At 45.7% G+C, this 13,575-nt stretch overlaps 1 protein-coding gene across 4 annotated transcripts in view; it reads left to right on the top strand.

Annotated features, from left to right (window-relative positions):
- LOC140210080 (ras-related protein Rab-7b-like) overlaps window positions 1-13,575 on the top strand; it is a 50,790-nt gene that overhangs the window by 8,665 nt on the left and 28,550 nt on the right. For 2 of the 4 annotated variants that reach the window (XM_072278874.1, XM_072278877.1), the window contains exons 3-5: window positions 246-313; window positions 5,618-5,744; window positions 8,895-9,113. In XM_072278874.1, coding sequence (XP_072134975.1) covers window positions 246-313; window positions 5,618-5,744; window positions 8,895-9,113 — 414 coding nt within the window. The remainder of the gene's footprint in view (window positions 1-245; window positions 314-5,617; window positions 5,745-8,894; window positions 9,114-13,575) is intronic. The other 2 variants (XM_072278875.1, XM_072278876.1) reach the window with 1 other exon arrangement.

The raw sequence follows: 13,575 nt of genomic DNA, 5'->3' as shown, positions 1-13,575 counted from the left end.
AGTTCCAGCATTGACTGGATCTCTTGTGTCTATGATTTGCTGCTCCTCTGCGAAGTCTCTTCGAGCAATGCCTACCCTGAAGAAGTTTAAATCTTCTCTTTGACGGGAGCTCAGTGAAACCCTTTCTCACTGCCCCACCTCTGTAATTTCTGCTGCTCTCTGGTGCTATCTCCCTCCCTGCCTTCTTCCCCCCTTCCTTCCCAGGGTCTCGGCTTAAAACATTGACTGTTTATTCATTTCCATAGATGCTGCCTGACCTCCAGCATTTTGTGTGTGAGATGATGGAACTGGCAGAATGGAAAGCGTTGTTCAGGTACAGATAGAAAGCCGCTTTGCTGAGCCTCTGTGCTGGCTACCCCTGCTGTCTGGAGTTCCCGTTTGCTATTCCCCTCCCCATTCAAAGTCAAAATCGAGTTTATTGTCATAGGCACAAGTACATGTGTGAGGTGCAGCGGTTAGTGTGACGTCATTGCAGCTTTTGGGGCATTGGAGGTCAGATTTCAATTTCGACAGTCGGTAAGGAGTTTTTGTGTGAAAAGTAGGATTAAAAAAGGTATAGAGAAGAAGTGGCAGGAGGATTGGAAAAATGAATTAAGGGGCAGGCATTATTTTTCTAGTCACCCACTAGTTAAAAAGGTCTCAGACTGTTACCTTTTAAGTCGTAGAGATATGGTGAAATTTACAAGACTTAGGTTGGGGCATTGTGAGCTAAACTACTATTTAAAGATAATAGAAACATAGAAACATAGAAAATAGGTGCAGAAGTAGGCCATTCGGCCCATCAAGCCTGCACCGCCATTCAGTACGATCATGGCTGATCATCCAACTCAGAACCCTGTACCTCCCTTCCCTCCATACCCCCTGATCCCTTTAGCCACAAGGGCCATATCTAACTCCCTCTTAAATATAGCCAATGAACTGGCCTCAACTGTTTCCTGTGGCACAGAATTCCACAGATTCACCACTCTCTGTGTGAAGAAGTTTTTCCTAATCTCGGTCCTAAAAGGCTTCCCCTTTATCCTCAAACTGTGGATGTAGGAAAGCATCCTACTGGATTGTGTGACTGTGGTAGTCCAGAGACAGTCCAGCATGATTTGCTGAGCTGTAATCGATACAAAATTGAAAGAAGCATGTTGTTCAAGAGGCGATCTGGCTTAAATTTATTTCGGTTTTCTATTCAGTCTTTGTTTGGCCATCAAGAGAATCAACATCTGATTGAAGAGTCTATTATTCAGTTTATACGTGAGACTAGGTTGTATTCAAGAATTTGAGTTCCTTGAAGTTCTATAATTAATTATACATCCTGCGGAGGGCTGTAATACGCCTAGATGCGTCTAAACAGCTGGAAACAGAAGAGGAAGAAGAGTCTGTGTGTCCTTCTGGTGGAATGCATGGGATTCTCCCTGGATGCTCTGGTTCCTTCCACAGTCCAAAGGCGTACCACTTGCTAGGCTAGTTGGTCTTTGTAAATTGTCCCATGTTTGAATTGAGTTCGGGTTAGATTGTGGGATTGCAGGATGGCGCGGCTCGAAGGGTTGGTAGGCCCTATTCTGTGCAGTATCTCGATCAATCAATAAATAGATGTGTGCACATACGTATACACAGACGCAATGAAACACTTACTTACTTGCAGCAGGATCAAAGGCACGGAGCATCAGATACACAACATTCACAAGAAAATACACAAATTAACAAGTACACACAACTTCTGTAAGAAAGAAAACAATTAGAACTAGGTCCATTTTAGTGCAGAGTGATCGAAGTGGTCATGGTGCTGCTGAACTGTAGTGATTAGGGGGGGTTCTGGTTGGTTTGAGAAACGAACAGTTGAAGGGAAGTAGCTGTTCTTGGACCTGGTGGTGTGAGACTGCAGGCTTCTGTACCTCCTGCCTCATGGTAGTTGGGAGAAGATGGTGTGGCCCAGGCGGTGGAGGCAGCATGGCAGTGCAGCAGTTTGATGCGATGCTTTACAGTGGCAGTGATATGGGTTTAATTCCCACTGCTGACTGTAAGGAGTTGTATGTTCTCGCCGCGACCGCGTGGGTTTGTTCCGGGTGCTCCGGTTACTTCCTGTGTTGGATGTTTGTTCACTTCCCTGGGGCTGAAAGGCTTATTGCTGAACTCAGCTCTCTAGCGTAGCTGCATGACCTTCCCAAAGGGTTTCTCTTAGTGATCGAGCGCAGAGTGGGCACTTCGAGCTACACCACCCCAGCAACCCCCAAGAAACACGATTAAACCTCGCCTAATCAACAGAACAATTTACAATAACCAATTAACCCAGCCGGTATCTCTTTAGACTGTGAGAGGAAACCTACACATTCCCGGGGAGGGGGGGAGAGGAGGTCGCACAGAGACTTTTTACAGAATGGTGTCGTGCTTGAACCCTGAAACACCCTGGGCTGTAATAGGGTCACACTCACGTGGTTGCCTATCGTTTGGTAGAAACTAGTATAAATATCACAGACATTGGGGATTGTTAGGAATGACAAGAAGAATGATAGGGTGTGCAGAAAGAACTGGAGTTCATTCCTCAACACGAGGAATCCTGCAGATGCTGGAAATTCAAGCAACACACATCAAAGTTGCTGGTGAATGCAGCAGGCCAGGCAGCATCTCTAGGAAGGGGTACAGTCGACATTTCAGGCTGAGACCCTTCGTCAGGACTAACTGAAGGAAGAGCTAGTAAGAGATTTGAAAGTGGGAGGGGGAGGGGGAGACCCAAAATGATAGGAGAAGACAGGAGGGGGAGGGATGGAGCCAAGAGCTGGACAGGTGATCATTCCTCAACCTTTGGTTTCTGCGACGGACGATGTGTTCGTCTGAAACTCGCTGGTGTGTTCTTCTAATTTGTAAGAATTGTACCTGTGTTTGGAAATCGTTTGTCGTTTGTAAATCTTTTGTAATTTGGAAATTTCTTAAAAATTAGAAATCCCCGGTGTGTGTTAAATGTCTGTTAAGAAATATGTGTCTAAATTTATGTGTATCATTAAAAATAAAATAAATTGTGCTTAAAACTGCTTTGTTAGCTGCAGATATCTCCTCGTTTGTGGGGGGGGGGGATCTGTCACTCACGCAGAGGGTATTAGCAGCTAGACCGCACTGCAGCAGTTAGACAGGGAAGTAAGCTAGTCCTTGAAAAGTAGGTGGATACGGTATAACTCCATGTAGTGAGGGTATCTGTATGTATCATCATCATTATGTACCGTGTCTATGACATCATCATTACGTGTCTATGACATTATCATTACGCACCGTCTATGGCATCATCATTACACACCGTGTCTATGACATCATCATTACGTACCATGTCTATGACGTAGGCGATCATGGTCTTTGACCATAATTGTTATTGGCAAATGTTTCTACAAACATGATCTGCCATTGTCTTCTTCTGGGCAGTCTCCTTACAAGACCGGTGACCCCAGCCATTATCAATACTCTTCAGAGATTGTCTGCCTGACTTCAATGGTCACATAACCAGGACTTGAGATATGCACCAGCTGCTCACATGACCATCCATCACCTGCGCCCATGGGTTCACGTGATCTTGATTGGGGGCGGGGTGGGCTAAGCAGGTGCTACACCTTGCCCAAGGGTGACCTGCGGGCTAGCGGAGGGAAAGAGTGCCTTACACCTCCTTTGGTAGAGATGTATCTCCACCCCGCCTTCCAGTCTATATGTATAGGGCTTAAAATCTTCGTCTGAATTTAAGGCTTTGCAGACAGGGAACCCAATACCATCACACTCCCACATTCTGAAAAGTAGGGTTAGTAAGTGGCGGGTAAGCTACACTGGCGTCAATAGGGTTGCAAGTAAAGATGAGATTGTTTTGACATTATGCAAAGTTCCAAAGACCCTCTATATCCGTGAAAGGTCTGTATAAAAGTGGCTCACTTTCATATTCCCTCCACGATGCTGCCTGACCTGCTGAATAGCTCAGAAGTTTCTTATTTTGACTCCAGATTACCGCATCTGTGGTAATCAGTGCACTTGTAGAGAAATTATTTAAATTCACCAACTGAACCCAATGCATAACCAGTGCTCTGTTGCACACTGAGCAAGATTCTACCACCTCCTAAACTTTCAGTCAAACAGAGACAGAAAAGTTTAGAGCAGGGGCTGCCAAACTGCAGTCCATGGACCCTTTTCTTAATGGTATTGGTCCATGGCATGAAAAAGATTGGGAACCCCTGGTTTAGAAGGATATGAGCCAAATGGGACTATATTAAATGACATCTCGGTCAGAATGGACGGGTTGGGCCAAAGGGCCTGTTTCTGTGCTGTATAACAATCACAATGCAATTTCACATCACCTATTATAAAGGCAAACCAACCAATGCTCCCCTGGTGGAGGTTGGATGCTGCCAAGAGTCCATTCAGGAGACAGGCCATTCAGCACAGCTCATCATACTGACCAAGGTGTCTTCTCGAGCTAGTCCTGTTTGACTGCTTTTGGCCCAAAGCCCTCCAAATTTGCCTATCCATGTAGCCGATCAAATGTTTTCTTTAGATGTTGTTATGTACCTGCCTCAGCAGCTTCCTCTGGCAGCTTGTTCCATGTACCCAGAGCCCTCAGCCCTCTGTGAACCTTTGAATCTTCCCTCTCACCTTAAAGCTGTGGATGTGCTCTATCCTGACAAAAAGACTGATCATTCCACCTTATCTATACCCCTCATGATTTTATAAACATCTATAAGTCTGTTTGGGCATATTCTGGGGTTGTATAGCAAATGCTATTTGCAACAGGAGCTAGTCTTCAGACCGGAATATGGATTGTATATTGAATTTAAAATGTAGCTCTGAGCATTGGCCTTCCTGGAGCTGCGGACTGGCTTTGATTGCAAACCAGGGAACACCCATTCATCTGAGATGTCTGCATATGCATGAATGCAGCTGCATTGTCAGTGGGGATTAACATTAATTTTGGGTGTCTGGAGTGTTGCTGCAAAGGTGGATGTTTGAAAATTATATGTAATCCAAAGGGAGCCTTGTAGATACATTGTAAGGATAGAATTGTCCTGCTGTTACCTTTGATCTGTACCATATAAAAATGTCATGTAATATTGGATCAGGCAGGCCTCTTCTTCCACGAGTGTCTCGAGTACAATGCCTGCTGCTTCTTCTGCTGAATAAAGACTTTTATATCCACTAGCTTCTGTCTCTTTCTGATGACTTTGTTCACAGTCACAGCAAATTCACCCCTCAATCTCCTTCACTCCAGGGAAATCAGCCCAGCCCGTCTAGCTTTGGTTGGCTAAGTTAGAGTGGACATGGAGAAAATGATTTCTATAGTGGGAGAGTCTAGGACCGGTGGGCACAGCCTCTGAGTAGAAGGATCTTCCTTTAGAACAAAGATCATAAGAGACTTCTTTAGCCAGAGGGTGTTGAATCTGTGGAATTCATTGCTGTGGAGGCCAGGTCATGAGGTATAGTTAAAGCAGAGGTTGATGGATTCTTGTTTAGTAAGGGCATCAAAGGAGGCCGGGAATGAGACAGGAGATGGGTCGAGAGGGAAGCTGAATCGGCCATGTTGGAATGGTGGAACAGAAATGATGGGGTGAATGGCCTAATTCTGCTCCCATGTTTATGGTCTTTTCATCTGGTCCCTTCATTGCAGTGTGGGTAAAACAGCTCTCCTAAACCGGTATGTCAACAACAGATTCAGAGATGAGTACCAGACGACCATTGGAGTGAGTCTCCTCACGAAGCGGATCACAGTGGATAACGTGGCTGTCAAGCTGCAGGTGAGGAGATGCAACCTGCCCTACCAGGTGGGATTGTGTGTGCAGAGGTGGATACGGGGTTATGGGATTGGTAATAGGTTTGTTGCTATCATGTGGAATGTCATCATAATTCTCATCATGCTTAAAATTCTGAGTGGTGTCGATAAGGTGGGTGGTAACAGTCTTATCCCCAGGGCAGGGAGACCAAAACTAGGGGTTATAGGTCCAGGGTGAGAGGGGAAAGATTTAAAAGAATCTGAATCTGAATCAAACTTATTATCACTGACATATTGCCTTGGAATTTATTGCTTTACAGCAGCAGTACACTGCAAAATATAAAAATATATAGTCATAGTCATACTTTATTGATCCTGGGAGAAATTGGTTTTCATAACAGTTGCACCATAAATAATTAAATAGTAATAAAACCATAAATAGTTTAAATAGTAATATGTAAATTATGCCAGGAAATAGGTCCAGGACCAGCCTATTGGCTCAGGGTGTCTGACCCTCCAAGGGAGGAGTTGTAAAGTTTGATGGCCACAGGCAGGAATGACTTCCTATGACGCTCTGTGTTGCATCTCGGTGGAATGAGTCTCTGGCTGAATGTACTCCTGTGCCCAACCAGTACATTATGTAGTGGATGGGAGACATTGTCCAAGATGGCATGCAACTTGGACAGCATCCTCTTTTCAGACACCACCGTCAGAAAGTCCAGTTCCATCCCCACAACATCACTGGCCTTATGAATGAGTTTGTTGATTCTGTGGGTGTCTGCTACCCTCAGCCTGCTGCCCCAGCACACAACAGCAAACATGATTGCACTGGCCACCACAGACTCGTAGAACATCCTCAGCATCGTCCGGCAGATGTTAAAGGACCTCAGTCTCCTCAGGAAATAGAGACGGCTCTGACCCTTCTTGTAGACAGCCTCAGTGTTCTTTGACCAGTCCAGTTTATTGTCAATTCGTATCCCCAGGTATTTGTAATCCTCCACCATGTCCACACTGACCCCCTGGATGGAAACAGGGGTCACCAGTACCTTAGCTCTCCTCAGGTCTACCACCAGCTCCTTAGTCTTTTTCACATTAAACTGCAGATAATTCTGCTCACACCATGTGACAAAGTTTCCTACCATAGCCCTGTACTCAGCCTCATCTCCCTTGCTGGTGCATCCAACTATGGCAGAGTCATCAGAAAACTTCTGAAGGCGACAAGACTCTGTGCAGTAGTTGAAGTCCGAGGTGTAAATGGTGAAGAGAAAGGGAGACAAGACAGTCCCCTGTGGAGCCCCAGTGCTGCTGATCACTCTGTCGGACACACAGTGTTGCAAGCACACGTACTGTGGTCTGCCAGTCAGGTAATCAAGAATCCATGATACCAGGAAAGCATCCACCTGCATCGCTGTCAGCTTCTCCCCCAGCACAGCAGGGTGGATGGTGTTGAACACACTGGAGAAGTCAAAAAATATGACCCTCACAGTGCTCGCTGGCTTGTCCAGGTGGACGTAGACATGGTTCAGCAGGTAAACGATGACATCCTCAACTCCTAGTCGAGGCTGGTAGGCGAACTGGAGGGGATCTAAGTGTGGCCTGACCATAGGCCGGAGCAGCTCCAGAACAAGTCTCTCCAGTGTCTTCATGATGTGGGAGGTCAATGCCACCGATCTGTAGTCATTGAGGCCGCTGGGGCGCGGCGTCTTCAGCACAGGGACGAGGCAGGACGTTTTCCACAGTACAGGAACCCTCCGGAGCCTCAGGCTCAGGTTGAAGACATGGCGAAGTACTCCACATAGCTGAGGGGCACAGGCTTTGAGCACCCTGGTACTGACACCATCCGGTCCTGCAGCCTTGCTTGGGTTGAGACGTCTCAGCTGTCTTCTCACCCGTTCAGCTGTGAAGCCCACCGTGGTGGTTTCATGTGGGGAAACGGTATAGTCATGAGAGCAGGGTGGGGGACTGTGAGGGGTAGGAGGGGAGAGTGGAACATGTGTTGGTTGGGGGCCGACAACAGATGACTCATGTGGGGGATGGGCAGGGGCCACACTGTCAAATCTGTTAAAGAACAGGTTAAGTTACAATAAATATTATAAGTTACAATAAGAAATCTATATAAAAAAATAAGTAATGCAAAAAGAGGTTCATTGTCCATCCAGAAATCTGATGGCAGAGGGAGAGAAGCTGTTCCTGAGTGTGTGTCTCCTCCCTGATGTTAGTAATGAGACGAGGGCTTGTCCTGGGTGGTGAGGGTCCTTGATGATAGACGCTGCCTTCCTGAGGCTTCATTTACTGAATTGCGCTGAGTGGGTGGAGCTCGCTGAAGGGACGTGAGGGCCGAGAGTGTTCAGCATATGAAACGAGCTGCCAGAGGAAGTGGTTGAGGCGGGTAGAATAGCATCATTTAAGAAGCACAAGGAGGGGGGATGGGGGGGTAGTTGGACATGCAGGCATTTTCAGGAAAATGAAGAAGATTTTATGAAAACCAATGCCTAAACAAAGACGGACACACTCAACAGCAGTGACTGAGTAACCTATCGATTCTGTCATCTTGGGCACGTGGGAGGAAACTGGAGTGCCTGGGTGAAATAGGGACATCGCCCAAAGTCAGGATTGAAGCAGGTCTGCAGTTGTGAGGCAGTAGCTCTGTTTGCAGAGTGGAGACTGTGAATGATTTAAAAATCAGCACCAGGTTGATCATCACTGACGTTTGTTCTGAAATCTATTGTTTTGTGGCAACAGTACTGCGTAAATCAGGAAGAAAAATACTATAAATTACAATAAGAATATACACACTGTATAAATAAATAAATACTGCAAAAAGAGCAAAATACTGAGGTTGTGTTCATGGGTTTATGGACCTTATAGTGGAGGAGAAGAAGCTCTTAGAACAGTTAGAATCAGAACCAGGTGTACTACCAGTGACATATGTCGTGAAGTGTGTTGTCCTTTGGCAGCAGTACGCGGCAATACATATAGGTTACAAAAATCAATAGTCAAAAGCGGGATAGCGAAGAAGGGTTCATGGTCCATCAGATATTTGATGGCAGAAGGGAAGAAGCTGTTCCGAAACTTTTGAGTATAGGGTGGGTGATCAACCGAGTCATTGAGAAATGAGTATGTGGATGGCCGACTCCTGCGCCAGATTCTTACGTCCTTGCGTTCGCCCACGCAGATCTGGGACACAGGTGGTCAAGAGCGATTCAAAGCCCTGGTGTCCACCTTCTTCAAAGGATCGGATGGCTGTGTGCTCACGTTTGCTGTGACCGACCGCGACTCCTTCTACGCCATGGAGGGCTGGAGGAATGAGATGTTGGCCAGAGTGCCAGCAGGCCAGGAGGAGTTTCCTTTCATTGTTCTGGGCAACAAAATTGATGAAGAACAAAACAGGGAGGTAAGTCTGATTCATGCCAGCTTATTGTCATATATAGCAGAGTGCAATGAACTGGCTTTTCTCACTGCTACCTTCAGGCAGAAGGTACAGGAGCCTTAGCTCCCACACTACCAGGTTTAGGAACACTTATTACCCTTCAACCATCAGGGTCCTGAACCAACGTGGATAATTTCACTCACTGCAGCTCTGACTTGATTCCACAACCTACAAACTCACTTACGGAAAAGAGTACAGTCGACGTTTCAGGCCGAGACCCTTCAACAGGACCAAACATGCTGAAGGGCCTCGGCCTGAAACATCGACTGTACTCTCTTCCATAGATGCTGCCTGGCCTGCTGAGTTCCTCCAGCAGTGTGTGTGTGTTGCTTGGGTTTCCAGCATCTGCAGATTTTCTCGTTTGTGATTGGACTACAAACTCACTTAAAAGGACTCTACAACTCATTCTCTCAGTACTAATTATCTCTTATTTACATAATTTGTTATTTTTTGCATATTGGTTATTTGTCAGTCTTTATTGCACAGTTTTTCTTAAGTTCTGTAGTGTTTATTTCCCTGTAAATGTCCTCAAGAAAATGAATTTCAAGGTAGTATATGGTGACAAATATGTACTTTGATAATAATTTTACTTTGGACATTGAACTTTGCTCATGTGAAGTTCACAGAGGAAATGAAACCCAGAACCTATATCATAGTGTGGTTCAGTACAAGCCCTTCGGCCCATGATGTTGTGCCAACATTTTAATTGACTCCAAATCAATGTAGCCCTTCTCTCCCCATTTTTCTATCATGCATCTGCCTATCTACAGTAAATGTCCCAAATGTAGCTGCCTCCAGTAGGACATTCCATGTACCCTCCACTCTCTGCGGAAAAAAATCTTGCCTGTGACAGACATCGTCCCCTATACTTTCAACCAATCTCCTTAAAATTATAACACTTTGTATTACGCATTTCCGTCTGGGGAAAAGAATTCCTGGTTATCCACTCGATCTATGCCTCTTGTTAACCATATAACAATTACAGCACGGAAACAGGCCATCTCAGCCCTTCTAGTCCATGCTGAACTCTTACTCTCACCTAGTCCCACTGACCTGCACTCAGCTCATAACCCTCCATTCCTTTCCTGTCCATATAGCTGTCCAATTTAACTTTAAATGACAACATCGAACCTGCCTCAACCACTTCTGCTGGAAGCTCGTTCCACACAGCTACCACTCTCTGAGTGAAGAAATTCCCCCTCATTTTACCCCTAAACTTTTGCCCTTTAACTCTCAACTCATGTCCTTTTGTTTGAATCTCCCCCAGCCCCCCAATGGAAAAAGCCTATCCACGTCAACTCTGACTATCCCCCTCATAAGCACAGAACAACACAAAGTGTTGTATTTCAGACTGAACTGGTGCAAAGTGTTGCATTTCAGACTGAGGTGGTGCAAAGTGTTGCATTTCAGCTGAACTGGTGCAAACAGAGAGGCTAAAGTGCCAATAACTGAAGAAGTAGAATTAATAGTCCAAGAACAGGGCAGCACCACTGGGAACTGGGTGTAAGAGAGGTGACTGGTTCAGAAGTCTGACTGTAGGAATAAAGTCCTCTGCAATAGGTTAGGACTTTATTTCATGTAAGGTAGGAGATTGAGGGCAGAGTTGATGGAGATATACAAAATTATGAGGGGATTAGGTAGGGTGAATGTGAGCAGACTTTTTCCACTGAGGTGTTCCACTGTGTCTACAACTGGAGGTGTATGGGTTAAGAGTGACAGCTGGGAAGTTTAAGGGGAAACTTCTTCATTGAGAGGATGGAGAGAGTGTGGAATGAGCTGCCCACACAATTGGTGCATGCTAGCTTGATTTCAATGTTTAAGAGAAGTTTGGATAGGTACATGGATAGTAGGGAGTTGGAGGGCTATAGTCCCAGGGCAGGTCGATGGGAGTAGGAAATTTAAATGGTACAGCATGTGGAATAGATGGGCCAAAGGGCCTGTTTCTGCGTTGTACTTTTCTATGACTATGACTCTAGTAGCCAGACATGAGACCAGCAGGCCATTCAGCCCATTGTGTTTGCGCCTGCTTTTTGCGAAGGTCAGGCCTATCTCCCTGTTCTTTTCCCAAAATGCCTATCCTTTCCTTCCCTTCCCTTATCTATTTGCAACCAATTTGAACATTGGTCTGGTCTGATCCCTGACCAAACAAGTGAATTCAAGCTCGCTGTGTAAAATCCTGAGAATGTACACCACAAACTCAAGGACAGCTTCTATCCAAAACACAGGAAATTCTGCAGATGCTGAAAATCCAAAGCAACGCACACAAAATGCTGGAGGAACTCGGCAGGTCAGGCAGTGTCTGTGGAAATGAGTAAACAGTCGACATTTCAGGCAGAGACCCTTCTTCAGGACTGAAAGGGAAGGGAGAAAGGTGCCCAAGTAAAAAGGTGAGGGAAGGGAAAGGAGGGTAAGCTGGAAGGTGAAAGGTGAAAGGTAAAGCCAGGTGAGAGGGAAAGGTAAAGGGCTGGAGAAGAAGGAATCTGATTGGAGAGGACCATAGGAGAAAGGGAATAAGGAGGGGATTCAGGGGGAGCTGAGGGCCAATTAGAAGAGGTAAGAGGCCATAGTAGGGAATAGAAGAAGAGGGGAGGGGCAGGGTATTTTTTTTACTGGAAGAAGAAATCAATATTCATGTCATCAGGTAGGAGGCTACCCAGATGGCATCTCAAACTCCTGAAAGGACGTCTGATATGATAAAGATGGTGGTGAGTGTACCATGGGTGGCACACTAGCCTAGCAGTTAGCGTAACGCTTTACAGCGCCACTGATTGTGATTGGGGTTCAATCCCCGCCACTGTCTGTAAGTAGTTTTTATGTTCTCCCCGTGACTGTGTGGGTTTCTTCCAGGTGCTCTGGTGTCCTCCCCCAGTCCAATGGGTTTGGGTTAGTAGTTGTAGACGTGCTGCGTTGGTACTGGAAGTGAGGCATGAGGCAATACTTACGGACTGCCCAGCAACAGCCCTTGGACTGCGCTGGTCGTCATCACAGTCGGCTTATTTCGGTGCTTTGATATACATGTGGCAAATAAAACTAGTATCAATCTTAGCTTTTAACCTTAGCTATCAGTCTTAATACTAATCTGTGACTGTGTGTGTTTCCTCCGGGTGCTCTGGTTTCCTCCCACATACCAAACACCTAAAGGATAGCAGGTTAATTGGCCACGAGGGCGTAAGTGGGCAGCATGGGCTTGTTGGGCTGAAGGGCCTGTTACCGTGCAAAATCTCCAAATAAACAAATAAACTAAAAACATACAGTGAAATATATCTGTTGTGTATTTCAGTAATATTTGAGTAATCTTGTATATATTACTCAATATATATCTATGAGGATATATGTATGTGAGGGGGGATCTCATAGAAACATTCTAAAAGGCCTGAACAGATATGGCAAAGTTATTTCCCATGGTAGGGGATTCTAGGACAAGAGGGAACAACTTCAGGATTGAAGGACAGAGATGCGGAGAAATTACTTTATTCAGAGGGTGGTAAATCTATGGAATTTGTTGCCACGGGCAGCTGTGGAGGCCAAGTCATTGGGTGTATTTAAGGCAGAGATAGATAGGTTCTTGATTAGCCAGGGCATCAAAGGGTATGGGGTGAAGGCAGAGGAGTGGCCATGACTGGAAGAATTGGATCAGCCCATGATTGAATGGTGGAGCAGACTCAATGGGCCAAATGGCCTACTTCTGCTCCTATATCTTATGGTCTTATATATTGGTTGATTAGGCATTCTAGTTTGATTAAATAATTAATTACGGGTTATATGTACAGTATAAACATATGAATTGCATACAACATCACACTACTGCGTGATACGTGCGCGCCTCACTTAAAGTAAACACAAAATTAGACCCGCATTCCCAGATTTCCGTGTCTTCCTTTGGATTAGTGCAAGGTTTTGAAGTTACAAAGCAAAACGGCATTGTTTGCGTGAACAACCAACACACCCAAGGGTGTGCTGGGGGCTGCTTGTGAGTGCTACCACCTGTTCCGGCAGCCACATAGCGTGCCAACAACGTTCAGCGGAGCCACGCAATCAGCGTCAAAAGCAACAGCGCTCGCCCCTTCCCGGCCCCCATTCACTTCACTGCTGACCAGTTTTCCCTCTCTCCTGTACCAATCCCCTCTGTCAATCATTGTGGACGCTCGTGAAATGAAGAGGGCAGTGAGTACCTCATTTCACACTTCAACAGTTCCGAGCACCGTAACCTAATGAATTCTCTTTGTTACACTATAACGCAGAGGATCCTTCAAGTTCACAGCTCACTATAGGGGCCTGTCCTTTCCCCACCTCCCCTTACGCACCTGGTTAATGGAAATCTAGCAATTCGAGAACTAAATGTCAAAGATTGACTTGGTATTTGGTATTGCCACAAGAACTGAGATCTAGTGAAAAGCCTTTGCTCTGTGTGCCATCCAGACAGATC

The sequence above is a fragment of the Mobula birostris genome, chromosome 14 (genome assembly GCF_030028105.1).
Source record: "Mobula birostris isolate sMobBir1 chromosome 14, sMobBir1.hap1, whole genome shotgun sequence".
NCBI lineage: Eukaryota > Metazoa > Chordata > Chondrichthyes > Myliobatiformes > Myliobatidae > Mobula > Mobula birostris.
The sequence above is the reverse complement of the archived record's forward strand: the minus strand, read 5'-3'. Positions and strand labels throughout refer to the sequence as shown.